The sequence below is a fragment of the Oncorhynchus clarkii genome, chromosome 2 (genome assembly GCF_045791955.1).
Source record: "Oncorhynchus clarkii lewisi isolate Uvic-CL-2024 chromosome 2, UVic_Ocla_1.0, whole genome shotgun sequence".
NCBI classification, from domain to species: Eukaryota; Metazoa; Chordata; class Actinopteri; order Salmoniformes; family Salmonidae; genus Oncorhynchus; species Oncorhynchus clarkii.
The window spans coordinates 19929485-19951572 of record NC_092148.1 but is presented as its reverse complement, the minus strand read 5'-3'; the positions used below and the strand labels follow the sequence as shown (position 1 = coordinate 19951572).

General features: G+C 42.0%; 1 protein-coding gene across 1 annotated transcript; it reads right to left on the bottom strand.

Moving 5' to 3' along the window:
* Positions 1-2459: 2459 nt before the first annotated feature.
* Positions 2460-20103, bottom strand: LOC139423761 (sodium- and chloride-dependent transporter XTRP3-like). Its single transcript, XM_071175394.1, has 11 exons — positions 18169-20103; positions 13426-13566; positions 12569-12660; positions 12054-12281; positions 8707-8817; positions 8079-8320; positions 7355-7517; positions 6452-6656; positions 5589-5748; positions 4798-4963; positions 2460-4561 (listed from the first exon to the last, which is right to left on the bottom strand). Exons 1-11 carry the CDS (start codon positions 18293-18295, stop codon positions 4394-4396), a joined length of 1803 nt encoding a protein of 600 aa, XP_071031495.1. The 5' UTR covers positions 18296-20103; the 3' UTR covers positions 2460-4393.
* Between the last annotated feature and the right edge of the window lie 1985 nt (positions 20104-22088).

Sequence of the window (22088 nt, the reverse complement as noted above, 5' to 3'; positions counted from 1 at the left end):
AGCGTGTGTCAGTACATTTCCATAGTGTGTATCAGTACATTTCCATAGTGTGTGTCAGTACATTTCCATAGTGTGTGTCAGTACATTTCCATAGTGTGTATCAGTACATTTCCATAGTGTGTATCAGTACATTTCTGATATTGCAGAGTCACAGTGTTGACACTTCATAACAAAATAGTACTAAATGCTTTTAATTCCATACAGATCTTGAAAAAGACTACAGATATTGCAAATATAACTAGTCTATCTCATATACACAAAATGAATTTCTACTAAAAAGGTGGACCTTGGTCATTCTATTGGAAGTATGGAACTATTACTGGCTATTGAGATTTGGGAGAAAACACTTTCTCCACAAAAAGAATGACATTTGGGTAGTGTTATTCTGTAAAAAAAAACATATTTCACCTAATATTATAATTCTGTCAGAAGGAGCAAACGTTTCAATTCATAAAAAACATGTTTTTCCTATTCAAGAGGTCAAATTAAGAAAAAATGGCAATTAAAGTAACAGGGTTGACCGTAACAGGATGGACAATTTTATCTTAAATCAGCTGCAAGCTTAACAAAACAAAATGTGTTAAAACATTTCTAGCCCATCTATGGGCAACAGGCTTGAAGTGTTATGCTCAACGCTAACAGTTTTTTTTTTTACCACAAAACAACACTTTTTTTTTTAACCTTTATTTAACTAGACAAGTCAGAACAAATTCTTATTTACAATGACAGCCTACACCAGCCAAAGTCAGATGACGCTGGGCCAATTGCGCACCGCCCTATGAGACTCCCAATCATGGCTGTTTGTGACACAGCCTGGATTTGAACCAGGGTGTCTGTCTGTAGTGACACTTCTAGAACTGAGATACAGTGTGGGACTGCTGTGCCACTCGGGACTGCTGTGCCACTTGGGAGCATGCTCCCTGTTCAGTATTTCTTAAAAAATATATCATTTAATAGAAATACTTTCAGCATATTACAATTTGTCTAGTTTACATAACAGGATTGACCTTTAAATGTGAGACAAATGTAAATAAATCACTAATGCAAGAAAATATCTCGGGCTTTACAGTGACATGGGGGGGACATTTTGGGGTTGTGTGTTATAATCTTCAGAGAAGTCAGAAAAACATGACGTGGGCCATTTCAAAATTAAAATTTTTGGCACTTTAGCGAGTATTTATTCATATAAAAAATAGGATATATTACATTTTCCATGTAGTTTGTATTAAAGGGCACTTCATTTAATGTAGCAGGCTTTAAAATGTCTACTTGAAATATCTAAAATATTTGTAGAATGACCCTGTTATATTCAGCCCTAAACCGTAGGCTGAAGACAAGACTACATTCCAGTCTTTGACAGAGGAAAAAAAGTGCTTAACTTCAGACAAACACGCTATTTAATGCAGGTGGTGTGTTTGGATGGCCCATGTCTATCCCATAGAAATATAATCTCATGCTATACTGGACGAAAATATAAACGCAACATGTAAAGTGTTGGTCCCACGTTTCATGAGCTGAAATAAACGATCCCAGATATTTTCCACATGCAAAAAAAAGCTTATTTCTCTCAAATGTGCTCAAATGTGTTTACATCACTGTTAGTGAGAATTTCTCATTTGCCAAGATAATCCATCCACCTGACAGTTGTGGCATATCAATAAACTGATTAAACAGCATGATCCTTACACAGTTGGACCTTTTGCTGGGGACAATAAAAAGCCACTTTAAAATGTGCAGTTTTGTCTCACAACACAATGTCACAGATGTCTCAAGTTTTGAGGGAGTATGCAATTGGTATGCTCACTGCAGGAATGTCCACCACAGCTGTTGCCAGAGAATGTAATGTCAATTTATCTACCATAAACCACATCCAACGTCATTTTATAGAATTTGGCAGTAGGTCCAATGAGCCTCACAACCGCAGGCCACGTGTAACCACGCTAGTCCAGGACCTCCACATCCGGCCTCTTCACTTGCGGGATCGTCTGAGGCAATGCTGAGGAGAATTTATGTCTGTAATAAAGCCCTTTTGTGGGGAAAATCTCATTCTGATTGGCTGGGCCTGGCTCCCCAGTGGGTGGGCCTGGCTCCCAAGTGGTGACCCCATACCCTCCCAGGCTCACCCATGGCTGTGTCCTTGCCCAGTCATATGTCATATGAAGTACATAGATTAGGGCCTAATTTATTTATTTATTTCCTTATATGAACTGTAACTCGGTAAAATCTTTGAAATTGTTGCATGTTGCGTTTATATTTTTGTTCAGTATAGTTCTGTGGTCTATACATCCAATGGTATTATAAAGTACAAAGCTTGTCAAACCAAGCACTTAAAAAAATCCAGATTTCATGCCATTGAAATGTGTCATCCTTGCTGGATACTAGCAAGTAGGACTGAATGACATGCCTGGTTTGCAACAGGCTGGCTGCTGTATGTGTAACTTGTTCAGTCATACCAATGGTTCAAATGTCTACATGTCTTTAATCATTTCACCATAGAAAATACTACTTATAAAATATGAACACATCACACATATGAACAGTTAAAATAAGAATTGTTCACACCAATACTTGGTTCACACTAACACCAACCTGTACTCAACATAATAAACACTTCAAACAGCCTACCCGACCGCTCGGAGGCCTCTGCATGGTCCTAAAGCACACAGTTGCCTCATTTTGTATCACATTCCAATGACAAAACCGGCAGGGGACAAAAATGCAATTTCAGAATGTGGGGGGGCATGTCACCCTGTCCCCAGTGAAAGTTGCGCCCCTGTTATTGTTTCAAATTGTTCACATTAAAAATGCTCACAGTATTACAACATGTTTGGCAATTATTTCTGTGCAAAGCCATATATTTGACTGTAAAAAGAGTAGGCCTACATTGTGTTTTTGTTTGTGAATATGCACAGCACATTGGTGCATAGCCATTGGGCTGTATCCTAAGTCCAGTTGATATGGATTCTATAACAGCAGTGCAACACTACAGTACTTTCTATTTAGAAGAGCACACAATCTTTCACACGTTCAGGAGGTGAAACGTTCTGGGAATGTTGCAGAAAGAAATGCTTCCTATAGAGCTGACATGATTTCCAATTCCATTAGACAGAAAATAGTGCATGTTATACCAAATATATATGTATCTGAACATTCTGTTACATTGCACCCTACCAAGTATGATCCTGGTTAGAAGTCACTGATGGTGGATTGACAACAAAGCCCAAAGGTATAGATATGGTCTTGGTCCTGGTCATAGAGATTTGTTCGTTATATGTGAAATTATCAGTATGTTTGCAAACATACAGCTATTGCTACAAGTTGTTCTTGGTCATTTGACACCAGTCAGACTGTATTCAGTCATAACCGAGTCAGACGAAGGTCTGCCTTGTACATCCAGGCACTCAACATATCTCACAACTCATTGAGTAATCTACAGAATATCTACAGTAAACCAATGGGATACAAAATACTTCACCATAATGACATTTAAGGGAAAAAATATCTTAAACATTTTGTGGAGCTTTAAATAAAGAGGGTTGACACACTGTGTCTCAAAGAATCTGCTACTGAAAGCTAAACATTAAAGGTCCAATGCAGCCGTTTTTATCTCAATATCAAATAATTGATGGGTTACAATTAAGTACCTTACTGTGATTGTTTTCATTTAAAATGGTCAAAAATAAACTAAAATAGATACTTAGCAAAGAGCAATTTCTCAGGCAAGAATTTTGCTAGGACTGTCTTGGAGTGATCTGAGTGGGGAGGAGAAAACAGAAAACTAAGCTGTTATATGCAGAGGTTTGATCTCTCTTTCTTATTGGTCTATTAACTAATTTACCACGCTCCATCCCACCAAACAGCTCTTACACTAAAGGGGGATTGTAATAATTTCCCCAATTTCACAGTATTATTCCAACCTCATAGCCTAGAAATATGTATAAAACTCAGGAAATCACGTTTTTTACTGCACTGGGCCTTTAAACAATGCAATAAACCATTGACAAGAGTATTTGTTCGTTCTTCACTTCTGAAATATTTTGGACGTAGTTCTAAGCCCTGCTCAGAAACACAGCTACAAAATACAAAAGTTATTATCACCCAGTAAGTGTTAGTTGACAAAGGACGACTAGGCCTAATGCTAGGTACAGATCTGGCGGTCTGTCCACCAGCAGCACAGTGGCAGAGCCAGCCTGCCCTGGGGGGAGAAAGAGGGCCTTTGGTTTGTGGTGTGGCATGAACCACTGCACCAGGAGAGTGAGGTACTGTTCTGTTAAGACAGCCATGATACGTAAGGTAGGCTGTCGATCCTATAACTAGCGGGTCCAGTCAGTCTCAGAGCCGTAATGTAGCAGCTCTGCCTTGTGTCACTGTCTGTCAACCAATACGTTGGTCTTTACAATGACACAGTGCTGACAGTGCGCTCTCTCTTCCCACTGGCCAGGTTCCTCTTCTTACAGTAGGTGTAGAGGGCCGTCAAAGGGATACAGCAGACAGAGGAGGCTAGGAGGAGGCCGATGAAGGCTTGGGCGTAGGGAGGATACTCCGTCACCACAGACTTCCCCTGGAAGAGGGGGAAGACAATAGGACAGGCAGAGATCAACATTGTATCTGGGTGCATGAATAAAACCCGAAGCATCATATTCTGTTACAGTACTTTTCTTTCATTCATGTATGACTGGTACAATCAAATCATAAAGATAAGTAATACCTTATCTTACCAGTTTTTTGGTCTGAGTGCTTGTTAGTGTAATGACAGGGTTATTGATACGATATTGGAGATAAAAAGAGAGGCCTTACCAGTTCTTTGTTCCAGGCTTGGTATGTGGGCGTTCCTCCCTGGATGTAGTTGACGATGTAGAAGATGAATAGGGCAATGAGGAGGATGGGACTGACTCCCGCCAACATGATCTTCCAGTACCAGTTAAGACGATGACCTAACATGTCTTCTACATCCTTCTCAAACCTGGAGAGGGAAAGGTTGCAGGAGCATTGACATGAGGACTCTGTCTATTAGGGCAGCACTGATTCATTCGCTCTGATTCAGAGGGGTTGGGTTGAATGCAGAAGACACATGCATTCAGTTGTGCATCTCACTAGGCATCCCCTTTCCCTTCCCTAAAATACTTTCATATATTTTGTACGGGCAAAAGACAACCTTGGTATTTTAGTTTAAACATTAATTCAATATTCAAAGGAAATTGCTTATATGCTTCATAAGCCATTTTGCTTTTAATAAACAGTACAAGCCCAACTTAAAAAACTACAGTACAACCAAGTCAAAAGCCTGAGAGAAGAGTGAAAGGAATGTGAGGTATTTGTGGAGGATTATGCTAAGTGTTGTTTGGCATTACTGGTCACAATACAGCTTTTATGAGGTACTTTATAGATTTAACTCTACTGGCTGCTAACACAACAGCAGTGGTGCTACACATTCTCCAGTAGAAACTGTTTCAAATAAATTCAGCTCAACTATTGTTTCTTGGAGATAAGGTACTATACGACGAAATGTGCTAGTTTTTTTGATGCTTAGAAAGTTTCTGAAATTATTCATTCTTCATTGTCGATATTGTGCACACACACACACACACCTTTTGATGCCATATATGTAGCAGACGGTGATAACTTCAATGAGGACGATGAAGAGCAGAGAGAAGGTGGCTCCATAGTCGTTGAACATGGTGAACCAGTAGTTCCCAGAGCGGGTGGTGAAGCCCAGGCCAAGCAGCAGGCAGAATAGACACACCAGACCTACAGGATATGACAACACACCTGTTAGTCACACACACCAGACCTACAGGATATGACAACACACCTGTTAGTCACACACACCAGACCTACAGGATATGACAACACACCTGTTAGTCACACACACCAGACCTACAGGATATGACAACACACCTGTTAGTCACACACACCAGACCTACAGGATATGACAACATACCTGTTAGTCACACACACCAGGCCTGCAGGATTGGCCCACTCAGCCTAGTCTACCAAGCTTATCTCTGTCCTGGCAACCCAATGGTTGTACCAGCTTCCCCCGATGTTAGGACAGCAGAGTCCCTGCCCGTCTTCTGAAAATGTCTGAAAACCTATCTCATCAAATAATATCTTAAATAAGGTAATAAATAAGATATTTAAAAAAACTTTCACTTGTATTTTCCTACTAGCACTGACTTTGCTGAAAACCTCTTTATTAAGAAAACATTTATTTACTACGACTGTGATATGTAGTTGTCTCACCCAGCCACATACACACACACACCTAACTCAAGCAGCAGGCAGAACAGACACACCAACCTAAAGGTCAAGGGTCAACTCTAACCCTCATGTTCATACCTTAGCTCAATTCTTACCCTCAACCACAACCCTAACCCTAGCTTCACGACCACACCGTAGCTCAACCCTAACCCCCCTTCCACTCTTCCCCTCATCACCCCTTCTCTCTCACCATTGAGTGTTTTGGTGCTCATGTAGTGGCTGATGAACTTCAAGTCACTGAGGGGGGTGATGACGGCGATGACGTTGCCCAGCATACTGCCCATGCCCAGCAGCAGCAGCATGATGAAGTAGAGCACAGACCACAGCTGAGACACGGGCATGTTCTTAATGGCCTCACTGTACACTATGAAGGCCAGGCCTGTACCCTCAACAGCCTGGGAGGGAGGGATGGAGGGAGGGAGGGAGGGAGGGAGGGAGGGAGGGAGGGAGGGAGGGAGGGAGGGAGGGAGGGAGGGAGGGAGGGAGGGAGGGAGGGAGGGAGGGAGCATAGTGCATAGTGCAAAAGTGGCTAAAGTTAGTATTTCATTTTTTGCTTTCCTCCATTGGAAACTTAAGTGGGATAGTTTATTAAAGACAAAATGGAAAATCCAGGAGACAATTGAAAATTAAATATTAACATTAATTGTAACTGCAACAACCAATGATACTTGCCACATCTCACTACCACCACCACCGAGTCAAATAAAGTTGTATAGGTGACATTGAACTATTACTAAAAGATTAACGATTTATAGAACGGTGAGTAAAGTTTTTATTGCCTCACAATAAAATTAATTAATTTTGTTGCTACATGATAACATATTGTCAGGAAACCAGAGGTATTTTGTTAGATTAAAGGCTCGATTCAATCCATATTGCGGAAGTTCTGTGCTATAGTGCAAACATTTTAAGGTAAGATCGGATTGAGCCGATTTATGCAGCACTGCCTTTAAATATCAATCTCGCTATATCGCAGAACTTCTGCGATTCAGATTGAATCGAGCACTAAGAGAAGTAGTAAATGAAGTTGTCTTATCAGTATTTTCCTTTTGAGTTTATTAGTTCATTTGAGTTGTGTGTTAACATGACCTACCGTGTCTAGTTCAGCCTCTAGGTCACAGGTCTCCAGCCTACCTCCCAGACTGGCAAACTGTTCTGGGTGTGTCCTGTTCAGCTCAGCGATCCAGTGGTTGACATTCTCCAGACTGATGGTGTCCTCTGCTAGATCAAAGGTGGTCAGGAGCAGCAGTCGCACCCTGGGAGAAGAAAAGAAATGTCAGTGTCATGAAAAGGACAAGTAGTGTAGCGCGGTTTCTCTGAACTTTTTTTAGATGGGGTGGGGTTGGCCAGGTAACTTCCTGCTATTCTACGCATTTTGCCATGAGGTTGAGAGAAGATTTAGCAGTTGCATAGCTAATGTCCTGTCATTCTAAACATTTTGCCATGGCTTATGACATTTATACATTTTTTGGTTGGGACCTCCCCGCCTAGTGGGGCTGCATGCTACGCCACTGGAAAGGACATTTCTGATCTGAATCATACAGTATATCTAGCACCCTATTCAATTCCTCTCATTGCTGATGTAGATTCCAATGCTTTCCCAAGTCCAAGCACCTGTCATCTCTTCCATCTGTATGTCTGCAGAAAGTGCTACAGTCTACAGACGTTAAATTAATTGTATATGTTTGACCTATAATTGTTTACGTTTGTACTGGATGAGTGCTGCTGACTGGTGTCACCTACTTCTCTGAGTTGAAAGTTCAATACCAAAGTCATTGAGACAACCAACCAGACCGCGACCCCACCCAGGGCCTCACCTCTCCAGGCAGCTCTCGTAGTTGAAGGTGGCCTTAAAGCCATAGATGGAGAAGGTGACGATACTGGCAAAGATGGAGGTGCCGCTGTTGACCATGGACACGACGATGGCCTGCTTCTCAAAGTTGTTGTTGTACTGGTTGTAGCTGGCAAAGGCGATGAGGGATCCAAAGCCCAGGCCCAGAGAGAAGAAGATCTGAGTGGCCGCGTTGATCCACGTGGTGGGTTTAGCCAGCTGTTCCATCTAAGACAGCAAACACACACACATAAGTAATGGCACACACACATGTGTAAAGCAGGATTAAACATAACAGAACAATGTACATGAGCTACCATACCTTGGCTGGGAAAACATAGATCTATTGCATCGCGTCTATGCCGCTCTGTCTTTGCTCATCCATATATTTATATGTACTTATTCTTATTCCATCCCTTTACTTACATTTGTGTGTATTAGGTAGTTGTTGGGGAATTGTTAGATTACTTGTTAGATATTGCTGCACTGTCGGAACTACAATCACAAGCATTTCGCTACACTCACAATAACATCTGCTGTGCATGTGTATGTGACCAATAAGATTTTATTTTATTTGATCAATAACATTGTTTCATTCATCTAATCATTCATACCTTGGGTGTGAACATGTACTTCACACCGTTGATGGCTCCGTGAAGGGTGACCCCACGGATGAGGTAGATGATGAGGACCAGGTAGGGGAATGTGGCTGTGAAGTACACCACCTAGAAAGGGCAGAATAAGCAGGGGGATTCAGGGTCAAAGTTCAAATATGCTGCACTGGTTGCCTGTTTGCCAACACAAATTTGGCCCAATTTTCCCATGGTTTTATAATATTGCTCACTGAATTTACTGTGAAGTTGTAGGTGAAAGTGAACTTGTTTGTGTATATCTTTCCATCAATTGATAACGATGCTATTACTTTTCTATTATTTATCTCTGTATTGTTGGGAAGGGCCGTATGAAACCATTTCACTGTTAATCTACACCTGTTGTTTATGAAGCATGTGATGATTAAAATGTGATTTGATGAACCTCTTTTAGGTCATTTTGGATGAGAGATCAAATCAAAAGTCAGAACGAATCAGAACGACTCAGAACGATTGTTTTCACGGGACCTCTTGCGTGTTATAATAAAGATCATAGGCAGCTCGTGAGTTTCAAGTTTGGGGAAGCTTACAATTTATCCTACCGTTTCTACCTATCTGCATTCCAGTTATTTTTCGTGGAACAGCTTCATTTAAATAATAACGTTATTGTTTCTCAAAATTACTCTCACGTGGTTAATCAGAAAAATCTGAATTAAAATGATAAAAATCTAAATTAATGCAAGAGCACCAGCCTTTGCCACATGGACACATAGATACACTGTGATCCATTGGCAGCTGAAGAAATTAGAACATGGAACTCAGCGCTGGCCTATAGGCCAATGCAGCAGTAGGCCTATAACTTCCATCGTCAACTAAGTAAAATAGGCCTAAAACAAATTAAAACAGTAGAAAATATCCTTGTGAAAATTCTGTTTTTTCAAACGCATTAGCCTTTCTACACTGCCTGTCTGCCTCCCTTTCTATCTGTCTTGACTTGAGCTATCGCTAGTGAAGTGCACCATTGTTTAAATTGTAGCAGGTTGGCGTGCTCAGACGTGTGCGCTCCTCTACGTTATGACAGAGAAACCATACACATGCTCATTTCTCACATGGAGCACTCCAAACGAAAACATTGAAAAAAAATGGACAAAACTCCTAAATAAACCAAAACCTGTTTCTCACAAATGCAGGCTGTGAACTCTGCAAACAACGTTTCCACTCCAAGAATGAGAACGGTAAATTACTGTAATACATGAATTAACAGAAATGTAACCAAATGACGGGGATTAACGGTAACTTTATTAGGCCTACTGGTTACATACTGTATATAATGGGGAATTTATCAAAATAAGCAATCAAAGGGAAAACAATTCACACAATAAACAATGAATGCGCAAGAATTGTTGGAAGACATTGGAGCACATTTTTGAGAGCTGAGTGCATGCATTCTGGAGAGAGACGCAGATGCCCATATTTTCGCCACTCACCCGTCCCCTTATTCTTGTCTCAACATTTTAAATGATACTCAAGACACATTATCTTCACACATTTGTAGATGCTTTTCACTGGCATCAGCAACTCAATAATCAGATAGGCCTATTACCACGCGCGCTGACAAATTTGCTGGCTTCCCAAATAGGGCCTACAGCACCTGTGATTTGAAACAATCCACAGCTAGTTTAAAACATGAAGACGCTAATGATCCTCTGTTGCTAAGTCAAGCTCTCTGGTAAAGTATTTTTAATTATTTTATTTAGACAGGAGTAATTATATAATTTTGGCAAAACATCAATTCACTTTAGGGGAAGCCAGCATCGAACAGTGCACTGTTTCCTTTCTAATTCGCAAGTGGCTGAAACCAGAGATTTGTATATAATGACGAGATTCTCATCTCTGCACTAACAAAGTGAGTCGTGGTCCCAAAGGCGGGAATGTAGGCGACAAGCTTATATCTGCATATTATGCCCATAGAAAGACATTGGGCTTATTCAGGATAGATTTGGACGTGAGTGAGCCCTCTGGATAAGAGCGTCTGCTAAATGACTCAAATGTAAAAATGTAAATGTAAACAATGCAGCAGATGTATCTGATGGTGTCTGGACAGAAAAGGTAAGACATGCCATACTCTTTTTGTCCAGAGAGCATCAGATACATGGTCTACACATACGGAGACATGGTTATTTCACTGCTGTTTCACTCGCTCATTGATGCGTCTTTGTGTCCGTGGTGTCTCGGATAAATCATTTATTAAAACTTCAATATTTTATTTGGACTGGCAAGGAGGTACAGCAGGGCAGGCCCGCCCATAACACCGGTTCTGCCATGAGTCCACTGTGAACAGCAGACAAGAAAACAGTTCTCTGTCTGTGTTGACACGGTATCCTATACTTTCACCCTGGCTTGTCTCCTCAGAGACTCCTACTCCAGATAGTTTTGTAATGAAGTAGGCCAAGGTTTTCAAAACTTTCCTATGGTGCCCCCTCACTCTCTCAGCAGATGTTTTCCTCAGTTCAGTAAAGATCCATTGGATCTGCTTCTCTTTTCCCTGCTCCATAATTCTGAGTTGGCAAACTGCAGCCACAAACTTTGACTGTTTTATTCGCCAGGCATTGATGGACAACTATCTGACCATATAGAATATTGAACTGTTTGTACCTTGTCTCGCCATTGTCGAATAACTTTCTGGACCCTTTCCTTTGTTATCGAGGTCACCTCTCAGCTGAATGTTTTCCTCTGCTCAGTAAAAATACAGGTAACTGCCAAAATAAAGGAAACACTTGACTAAATGAGGGATACAAAGTATACTGAAAGCAGGTGCTTTCACACAGGTGTGGTTCCTGAGTTAATTAAGCAATTAGCATCCCATCATGCTTAGGGTCATGTATACAAATACTGGGCAGGTCATTATTTTTGCCACCATGGCTATGCCCCCATCCACAGGGCATGAGGCGTCACTGAATGAGCATGAAACGATGTAAACCATATGGCAAGGCCATCTCATTCACCAGATCTCAACCCAATTGAACACTTATGGGAGATTCTGGAGTGGTGCCTGCAACAGCGTTTTCACCACAATCAACAAAACACCAAATGGAATTTCTCGTGGAAGAATGGTGCTGCATGCCTCCGATAAAGTTCCAGACACTTATATAATCTATTCCAAGGTGCATTGAAGCTGTTCTGGCTCGTGGTGGCCCAATAACCTATTAAGACACTTTATGTTGGTGTTTCCTTTCTTTTGGCAGTTACCTGTATGACATAGGAGACGATAGTGACCTATGTCCACTAGATCTGCAGCTAGTATGACATAAGGGTGCTATAACTGTCCTGACCCTGTCTATCGTTCCCGAGCTGAACTCTTGACCTCTCACCTTCCCGGTGGACTTGACCCCCTTGACGATGAACAGGTAGACAATAATCCAGGCCAGCAGGAGGCAGAGCGCCTGTCCCATGTGAATCCCTCCGTTCTCCTCGATGGACCCGGAGATGTCCAGGGTCTCTCTGTAGAAGAAGTACTGGGTGGGCGTGGCCCGCTCACACTCCTCCACAGGGCCGGTCAGGTTGCTGTTAGCCGGGCACTCTGCCCATGGCAGGATCGACTGGAGCAGAGTGGGAGGAAACAGCACAGGTCAGGTCAGGTACAGGATGTTACAGATAGCACTAGAGCAATGAACTGCATCTTCTAAGATTCCAAACAAAACAGTCTGCACAGGACCAATAGTGTGCACTCAAAGCTGAGTGATGGCTTTGGTTCTGTTGGTTCTGGATACATCTGGCAATAAGATTGTAACAAGTTATTGAAGATTGTCTACATTTTATGATCGCATCATACATCTGAATGTAGGTCAAATCATTTGAATTTTGACATTGTGAGACTGGAACTAACCTGGAATGAATGAAAGAGGTACCAGAAACTCCATGCATTGATGACGTTGTAATAGAGGCATAGGTACATGGAGGTCACAACACTGGCCATACCTGGAACCAGCAGAGAGAAGAACAGATCCATTTAAACTATAAGCAGATAATAACTACTTTTTCAAAGTAACTTTAGTTAAGTAAACTATATTTTTCTTCCAGTGTGAAGTAATTGGTAGCTTAAACTATATACTATATTTTTAGAGTAGTTTCCCCAACACTGTACATTTGACACAAAAGTACTGGCCTAAATGTAACAAAACCATATATATAAAATATGTGTAATGTGATAAATTATAGGCAAGTTTATGTACTTTATTTAATGGCAATGTGCACCCATACATATGTTGCACTCTATGTGCAGTGTCCTCTGTCCAAAAAAGTATTAATAATAATAATAATAAATAAATAAATTATATATACAGTACTAGTCAAAAGTTTGGACACACCTACTCATTCAAGGGTTATTTTTACTATTTTCTACTTTGTAGAATAATAGTGAAGACATCAATACTAGGAAATAACACATTTGGAATCACGTAGTAACCAAAAAAGTGTTAAACAAAATGTTAATGTCTCCACTATTACTCTACAATGTAGAAAATAGTAATAAAAGATTTAAAAACTTGATGCAAATGAATGACTTAAAAATCATACAATGTGATTTTCTGGATTTTTGTTTTAGATTCAGTTAATCACAGTTGAAGTGTACCCATGATAAAAAAAACTACAGACCTCTACGTGCTTTGTAAGTAGGAAACCCCGCAAAATCGGCAGTGTATCAAATACTTGTTCTCCCCACTGTATATATATTTCAGTGCTCACCCACTCCCCCCAGATAGGGGCTAATAGCTCTCCATGCTCCAATGCTGCCCAGACGCATCTTCTGGCCAATGGCTAACTCCATGTAGAACAGGGGTACCCCCAAAAGGACCAGCATGAGCATGTATGGGATCAGGAACCCACCTGAGGACAGAAAAAGGACACACACACACAGTATATTTTACCATTCAAAACACCTGCAGTAGCAGAGACAAAAACACACACATCATCTATAAGGTGATGAACTGAGCTTCAGATTCACATGACACCCAGATTATTATTATTTTTAAAATGTTAAATTTAACCTTTATTTAACCAGGTAGGCTAGTTGAGAACAAGTTCTCATTTACAACTGCGACCTGGCCAAGATAAAGCAAAGCAGTGCGACATAAACAACAACACAGTTACACATTGCATAAACAAGCATACAGTACAATAACACAATTGAAAAAAAGAAAGTCTATATACAGTGTATGCAAATGGCGTGAGGAGGTAAGGCAATAAATAGGCCATAGTAGCAGAGTAATTACAATTTAGCAAATTAACACTGTGATAGATGAGCAGATGATGATGTGCAAGTAGAAATACTTGTGTTCAAAAGAGCAGAAAAGTAAATAAAAACAATATGGGGATGAGGTAGGTAGATTGGGTTGGCTATGTACAGCTGCAGCGATCAGCTCAGATAGCTGATGTTTAAAGTTAGAGAGGGAAATATAAGTCTCAAGCTTCAGCGATTTTTGCAATTGTTCCCGTCATTTGTAGCAGAGAACTGGAAGGAAAGGCGGCCAAAGTAGGTATTGGCTTTGGGGATGACCAGTGAGATATACCTGCTGGAGTGCGTGCTACGGGTGGGTGTTGTTATCGTGACCAGTGAGCTGAGATAAGGCGGAGCTTTACCGAGCATAGACTTATAGATGACCTGTAGCCAGTGGGTCTGGCAAAGAATATGTAGCGAGGGCCAGCCGACTAGAGCATAAAGGTCACAGTGGTGGGTGGTATAAGGGGCTTTGGTGACAAAACGGATGGCACTGTGATAGACTACATCCAGTTTGCTGAGTAAAGTGTTGGAAACTATCTTGTAAATGACATTGCCGATGTCGAGGATCGGTCAGTTTTTACGAGGGTATGTTTTGGCGGGGTGAGTGAAGGAGGCTTTGTTGTGAAATAGGAAGCCGATTCTAGATTTCATTTTGGATTGGAGATGTTTAATATGAGTCTGGAAGGAGAGTTTATAGTCTAGCCAGACACCTAGGTATTTGTAGTTGTCCACATATTCTAAGTCAGAACCGTCCAGAGTAGTGATGCTAGTCTTGCGGGCGGATGCGGGCAGTGAACAGTTGAAAAGCATGCATTTAGTTTTACTAGCGTTTAAGAGCAGTTGGAGGCCACGGAAGGAGTGTTGTATGGCATTGAAGCTCGTTTGGAGGTTAGCTAACACAGTGTCCAAAGAAGGGACAGATGTATACAGAATGGTGTCGTCTGCGTAGAGGTGGATCAGGGAATCACCCGCAGCAAGAGCGACATCGTTGATATATACAGAGAAAAGAGTCGGCCCGAGAATTGAACCCTTGAAAATGTGTTCTCATTCTTAATAGTTATACTTCATTTACATAATGAATGTGGTCTCGGTCCTTGTATTCTGTGAGAATGCTGTTCACTGACCACAGCTCAGCATTCAACACCTTACAAGCTCATAACTAAGCTCAGGCAGCTCAGACTGCGTGGCCACGCATGACTCCAACACCATTAAGCTTTCTGACGACACGACGGTGAGACTGCCTATAGAGAGAAGGTCAGTGACCTGGCAGTGTGGTGTCAAGACAACAACCTTTCCCTCAATGTCAGCAAGACAAATGAGCTGATCGTGGACTACAGGAAACGCAGGGCTGAGCATCCATCCACATCGAAGGGTAGGTAGTGGAGCGGGTCAAAAGCTTCAAGTTCCTCGGTATCAACATCACTAAGGAATTAACATGGTCCACACACAAATCAAATAAAATCAACATTTATTTGTCACATGCGCCGAATACAACAGGTGTAAACCTTACAGTGAAATGCTTACTTACAGGCTCTAACCAATGGTGCCAAAAAAAAAGGTATGTGTGTGTGTGTGTGTGTGTGTGTGTGTGTGTGTGTGTGTGTGTGTGTGTGTGTGTAGGTGAGTAAAGAAATGTAACAACAGTTGAAAGACATCTGAAAAAAGAGTAGCAAGGCTATATACAGACACCTGTTAGTCAGGCGTATTGAGGTAGTATGTACATGTAGGTATCGTTAAAGTGACTGTGCATATATGATGAACAGAGAGTAGCAGAAGCGTAAAAAGAGGGGGTGGTGGGACACAATGCAGATAGCCCGGTTAGCCAATGTGCGGGAGCACTGGTTGGTCGGGCCAATTTAGGTAGTATGTACATGAATGTATAGTTAAAGTGACTAAGCATATAAGATAAACAGAGAGTAGCAGCAGCGTAAAAGAGGGGTTGGGGGGCACACAATGCAAATAGTCCGGGTAGTCTGGGCCATATGCACTACCCTCTGAAGTGCCTTGCGGTAGGTGATGCAACCGGTCAGGATGCTCTCGATGTTGCAGCTGTAGAACCTTTTGAGGATCTCAGGACCCATGCCAAATCTTTTTAGTTTCCTGAGGGGGAATAGGTTTTGTCATGCCCTCTTCACGACTGTCTTGGTGTGTTTGGACCAATCTAGCTTGTTGTTGACACCAAGGAATTTGGAGCTCTCAACCTGCTCCACTATAGCCCTGTCGATGAGAATGGGGACGTGCTCCTTTTCCTGTAGTCCACAATCATCTCCTTAGTCTTGGTTACATTGAGGGATAGGTTGTTATTCTGGCACCACCCGGCCAGGTCTCTGACCTCCTCCCTATAGACTGTCTCGTCGTTGTCGGTGATCAGGCCTACTACTGTTGTGTCGTCAGCAAACTTAATGATGGTGTTGGAGTCGTGCCTCAACCCCATCACATCACGACATTGCCTCTTCCCCCTCTTCCCCCTCTTCCCCCCTCTTCCCCCTTGACCGCAAGGCCCTGCAGAGGGTAGTTTGTAAGGCCCAGTATATCACTGGCGACGAGCTTCCTGCCATCTACACCAGGTGGTGTCAGAAGAATGCCCTAAAAATGTCCAAGACTCCAGCCACCCAAGTCACAGAATGTTCTCTCTTCTAACGCAGGGCAAGTGGTACCGATGCACCAAGCCTGGAACAACAGGACCCTGAACAGCTTCTACCCCCAAGCCATACGGCTACTAAATAGTTAACCAAATAGCTACCCAGACTATCTGCATTGACCTTCTTTTTACTAACTATTTTGACTCATCACATACGCTGCTGCTACTCTTTATTTTCTATCCTGTTACTTAGTCACTTTACCCCTACCTATATGGACATATTTATCTCAATTACCTCGTACCCCTGCACATGGACTCGGTACCCGTACCCCGTGTATATAGCCAAGTTATCGTTACTCTTTGTGTATTTATTCCTTGTGTTATTACTCTCTGCATTGTTGTGAAGGGCCCATAAGCATTTCACCATAAGTCTACAATTGTTGTTGATTTGATACTCTATGAGGAAATAGCAAAAAACTATTTAACTGTCTGTTTGAGATACAAGTTTGGGTTTTTGAAGTGTATTTTATTCAATTTATGCTTTGGACATAAATACTGGTATAGGATTAGACAATAACATTATTTGGGTATGAGTTAACACAATATTAACTTTTAAGTGTTTTGTTTTCACTGGACAGTTACATTAAGGCAATACGTAACTCTACAATAAGAAATACAGAATAACTCTACTTGCATACCACACCTGTATTTACAGAATGGACATATTGGCCTTAAAGCAACAGAGGCATCAAGGAGTCTCCTGTTTGTGAACATTTCTATGAATCTATGAATGGAAGAACACATCATAGATACCTGTTGTAAAACTTTGCAATCAATTGAGACCATTAAAAGTGAAATGCAAAAGCAAATGTTAATCCATTGTTATTCTGTGATAAACAACGGGTCCATTATTATTCTGTGATAAACAACGGGTCCATTGTTATTCTGTGATAAACAACGGGGCCTGTTAAGGGTTAAAAATGTGATCTGTATCAGTCTAAACTTGGAGTGGAAAGCTATTTTGTGCGTGCGCTTTTGAAAGCTCCGTTATATATGCGCTTTGGTACGTCGATACCCTCTGTTTTTGAGAGGACTAATGGTTCTCAGTGACTTATGGTGGAGGAAAATGAAAAATACGAATTGAACTAACAACTAAGTGAGATCATTTTTTAAACCATTGCACATTTCCTGCACCATTAACTTTTAGAGGAAGAAAACAAATGGCTGCACAGTAAACACCTTCACTCACTAGAAATGTTTAACAATGTGACTGACTCTAACCAATATAGTAATTGTTCAGATTCCATGTAAATGGATAATAAACTGACAACGTTTCACCCAGGGTAAAACAATAACTAACCTATTCTACAACCGCACAACATCAGTGTGCCATTGCGCATGGACAAAGGTGAATAAATTGGACACTGACTGGCTATTCATATAGCCTACATTGCCACTTTTAATCAGTAAACACTAATTGTATTCATTCATTTTACACAGTGTCCAATATTGCAGTTCTATATTTAATCAAAAAAAATAACTGTTGGCCTAAATGTACAATAGATTATGGATTAAACCCTAAATTAGGCTATGCGCTGCACCTAAACAATAAATAAATATTGCTTACCCCCGCCATGCATTTGACACAAGTATGGAAAACGCCACACATTTCCCAGTCCAACCGCGTATGATACACACGCCAGGACAAATTGCATTGGATTGTCCCACTCTGCTCTTGCGGCGTCCTTCCCCATCGTTGCGTCCTGAGCACACAATCAAGCCAATTTTCAGGTCTGGTCGAGTCGGTGGCAGTGCGGTGCCGGTGAACAACCTTGACAGTCAGTAAGCCTGTCTGAAATACCGGGAGTAGGAATGGCACTCCTGTCCGGAGTAGAACAAATCCAATGACAGCGTCTGGGAAACAGGGAAAGTGTTTCAACAGGAGGCTGTATGAGTCAGACACATTTGCAATGGTTGAAGAAACAGCATGGAGTTTATAGAACGCTTGCCCATTCTACTGAGGTCCCCCAATTTGAGAGGGAGGGCCTAACGTGTTAAGTACTGTAGGCATGGGCTAGAGTTTAATGGAATTGATGTAACCCAGGTGAATGTTTGATTTTCACAGCTCATAAACCTGTCATAGAGACAGTGGACCATCGCCAACACCTTTTATATTCCTTAGGGTAAACTTCAGATAGCATGTGTTTGCTTTTGTACAATGGACTTCACAGTGCAAGATTCAGTGCTGGAAATAATGTATTTATTTTCCTTTTTACTGTTCATACAACTTCAAATATAGTACTGGAGTCCGATGTGCAAAAACAGCACAACCACTGTGTTGAGGTGTCAATGATTCAAATAGCTGTTTCTATAAGAATTCAATCAGTAAGGCACATTCTTCAATCTAAAAAGGAACATATCCATTACAGTTTTATTGCATTTAAATTAAAAAGCAACGCAGAGGAAAAAATTGTACACGTAAAAATGAGTGAATATACAGCATCACACACAGTGACGATGCAGTACAAATAAAAGGATGAAAGATCGAACCAAAAGAAAGGAAAAGGAGACAATCAAAGAGAGTGAGAGAGGAAGCCCTCCAGGGGAATGTCCTCGCTGACCTTGTGTCTATCTACAGATTTCCCTGAAACCCCCTCTGAAGAGCTATGGCCTAATGGCTTATGGCTAACGGCTTAATAACATACAGTCCTTTCACAAGAGGGACAAGTATAGTACACTCTGACATTAGCCTCGAGAGTTACATTGCGATTGACTCCTCAATCGCAATGGTGTTGCTCTACTCCAACACCATCACCAATATCAAGTTTGCAAGTTTACTGATGACACGATGGTGGTATGCTTGATCACCGACGGCGATGAGACGGCCTACATGGAGGAGGTCAGTGACCTGGCAGTGTGGCGCCGGGACAACAACCTCTTTCTCAACGTCAGTAAGACCAAGGAGCTGATCGTGGACTACAGGAAAAACATTTTGGGATTGAAGCGAGCACTCTCCCATCCACATAGACGGGGCTGCAATGATGCGGGACGAGAGTGTCAAGTTCTTTGCGCTCCAAATCACACATACAGTCACAGTCATGAAGAAGGCGTTTTAGCACCTTTTTGTCATGGGCTCTCAATTCCTCAAAAAGTTCTACAGCTGCACCATTGATAGCATCTTGACTGGCTGCATCACTGCTTGGTATGACAACAGCACCGTCCTCGATCGTGGTGCGGACAGCCCAGTACATCTCTGGGGCCGAACTCCCTGACATACAGGACCTCTATATCAGGCAGTGTGAAAGGAAGGCCCGGAAAATCATTAAAGGCTCCAGCCACCCAAGTCATAAACCATTCTCTCTGCTTCCGCACTACAAGCGGTACCGCTGCATCAAGTCTGACACCAATAGGCTCCTAAAACACTTCTATCCCCAAGCCATAAGACTGGTAAATAGCTAACAAAATGGCTACTAGGACTGTCTGAGTTGTCCCTTGTATTTATCTATGCACACTCACAGGACTCTACACACTCACACACAGACACTCCAACAAACACAACATGCACACACATTTATACTGACTCCACACACACAAACGCACACACACTCACATATAATCTTCATTTACGCTGCTGCTACTCTGTTTATCATACATCATGATGCCTAGTCACCTTAACCCTAAACATACAGTGCCTTCGGAAAGTATTCAGACCCCTTAACTTTTTCCACATGTTGTTAAATTACAGCCTTATTCTAAAATAGATTTCCCCCCCTCAGCAATCTACACACAATACCCCATAATGACAAAGCGAAAACAGGTTTTTAGAAATGTTTGCACATTTATATATTTTTTATTTCAGAAAACCTTATTTACATAAGTAATCAGACCCTTTGCTATGAGACTCTAAATTGAGCTGAGGTGCATCCTGTTCCCATTGATCATCCTTGAGGCGTTTCTACAACTTGATTGGAGTCCTCCTGTGGTAAATTCAACTGTTAGGACATGATTTAGAAAGGCACACACCGGTCTATATAAGGTCCCACAGTTGACAGTGCATGTCAGAGCTAAAACCAAGCCATGGGGTTGAAGGAATTGTCCGTAGAGCTCCGAGACAGGATTGTGTCAAGGCACAGATCTGCGAAGGGTACCAAAACATTTCTGCAGCATTGAAGGTCCCCAAGAACACAGTGGCCTCCATCATTATTAAATGGAAGAAGTTTGGAACCACCAAGACTCTTCCTAGAGCTGGCCGCCTGGCTAAACTGAGCAATCGGGGGAGAAGGGTCTTGGTCAGGGAGGTGACCAAGAACCCGATGGTCACTCTGACAGAGCTCTAGAGTTCCAATGTGGAGATGGGAGAACCTTCCAGAAGGAAGGCTTTCTGTGTTTTTGTTCTACCTCATGTTCTTTTTTAATACTACATTGATATTGATCACTGCATTGTTGGGTTTAAAGCTTGCAAAAATACATTTCACTGAACTTGTGCACGTGACATTCACTTGAAATTGAAACAAACAAGTCTAACACAATTATCACTGTATGTTTCACAATCCCTACTGTGTCAATAGTCCATCACTCATCCACTTCAAACCAGGGTCTCAGATGGGGGTAAAACTGGTTGTGCAATGGACGCCTGAAGGGTACACGTGCGGTTTGCTGCTTGCTGCACATCCCACTTAACTTTTGTTGAATCCGGCCCATATGAGGCTGAGGCTGGTGGGACCGTTTGTCAGGGAAGGAAGGGAGGTAGGCGTTTTGTTGGAAGACTGGGCTCTGCTCAAACAGCGACAGGTGTAGAACTCACATCTGAGCCCTAAATGGGACACAACAGGAGTTAATAGTCGGAGCTGTCCAGTTGGGACTCGAGCGTCGTGGAGGGAGGCCATGGGACCATGTTAGAGGAGCTGTATGAGGCAACAGCAGGAGTGGTTACGGGTGGGTTGGGGGTCGGAAGAGGGGTGGGGTTCGGAGAGGGGTTCACAGTGAGGGGTGCAGCTGTACAATTGAGCTGAATTCTGTTTTCCATTGCTCCCCACTGACATAACACAAATGCATTGCTATTTGTCCCAGATGACATCCCCCTCTCTGATGCATTAGCTGTGTTTATTTTGGATTTCATAATGGTCCTAGTTGGACAGTTAAGGAAGACGCCTACGGGACTGGTGTGGCGTGATCATTGGGGTGGAGGTAGGAGGGAGAATGTCTGAAGGAAAGAGAAAACGCAGGACAGAAAAGCAACCCAGCCTGCATATTTACAGTTGAAGTCAGAAATTTACATACACCTTAGCCAAACACATTTAAACTCAGTTTTTCACAATTCCTGACATTAACTGTAACTGAGTCAGGCTTTTTCAGTTCTGCCCACAAATGTTCTATGAGAATTGAGGTCAGGGCTTTGTGATGGCCACTCCAATACCTTGACTTTGTTGTCCTTAAGCCATTTTTCCACAACTTTGGAAGTATGCTTGGGGTCATTGTCCATTTGGAAGACCCATTTGCGAACAAGCCTTAACTTCCTGACTGATGTCTAGAGATGTTGCTTCAATA

Excerpts from the sequence above, each read along its gene's own strand:
- LOC139423761 (XM_071175394.1), bottom strand. The coding sequence starts at position 18,295 with ATGGGGAAGGACGCCGCAAGAGCAGAGTGGGACAATCCAATGCAATTT. Across the intron at positions 12,282-12,568 it reads ACCTCTTTCATTCATTCCAG|TCGATCCTGCCATGGGCAGA; the intron begins GTTAGTTCCAGT and ends ACTCTGCTCCAG. Across the intron at positions 5,749-6,451 it reads GAGCACCAAAACACTCAATG|GTCTGGTGTGTCTATTCTGC; the intron begins GTGAGAGAGAAG and ends CATATCCTGTAG.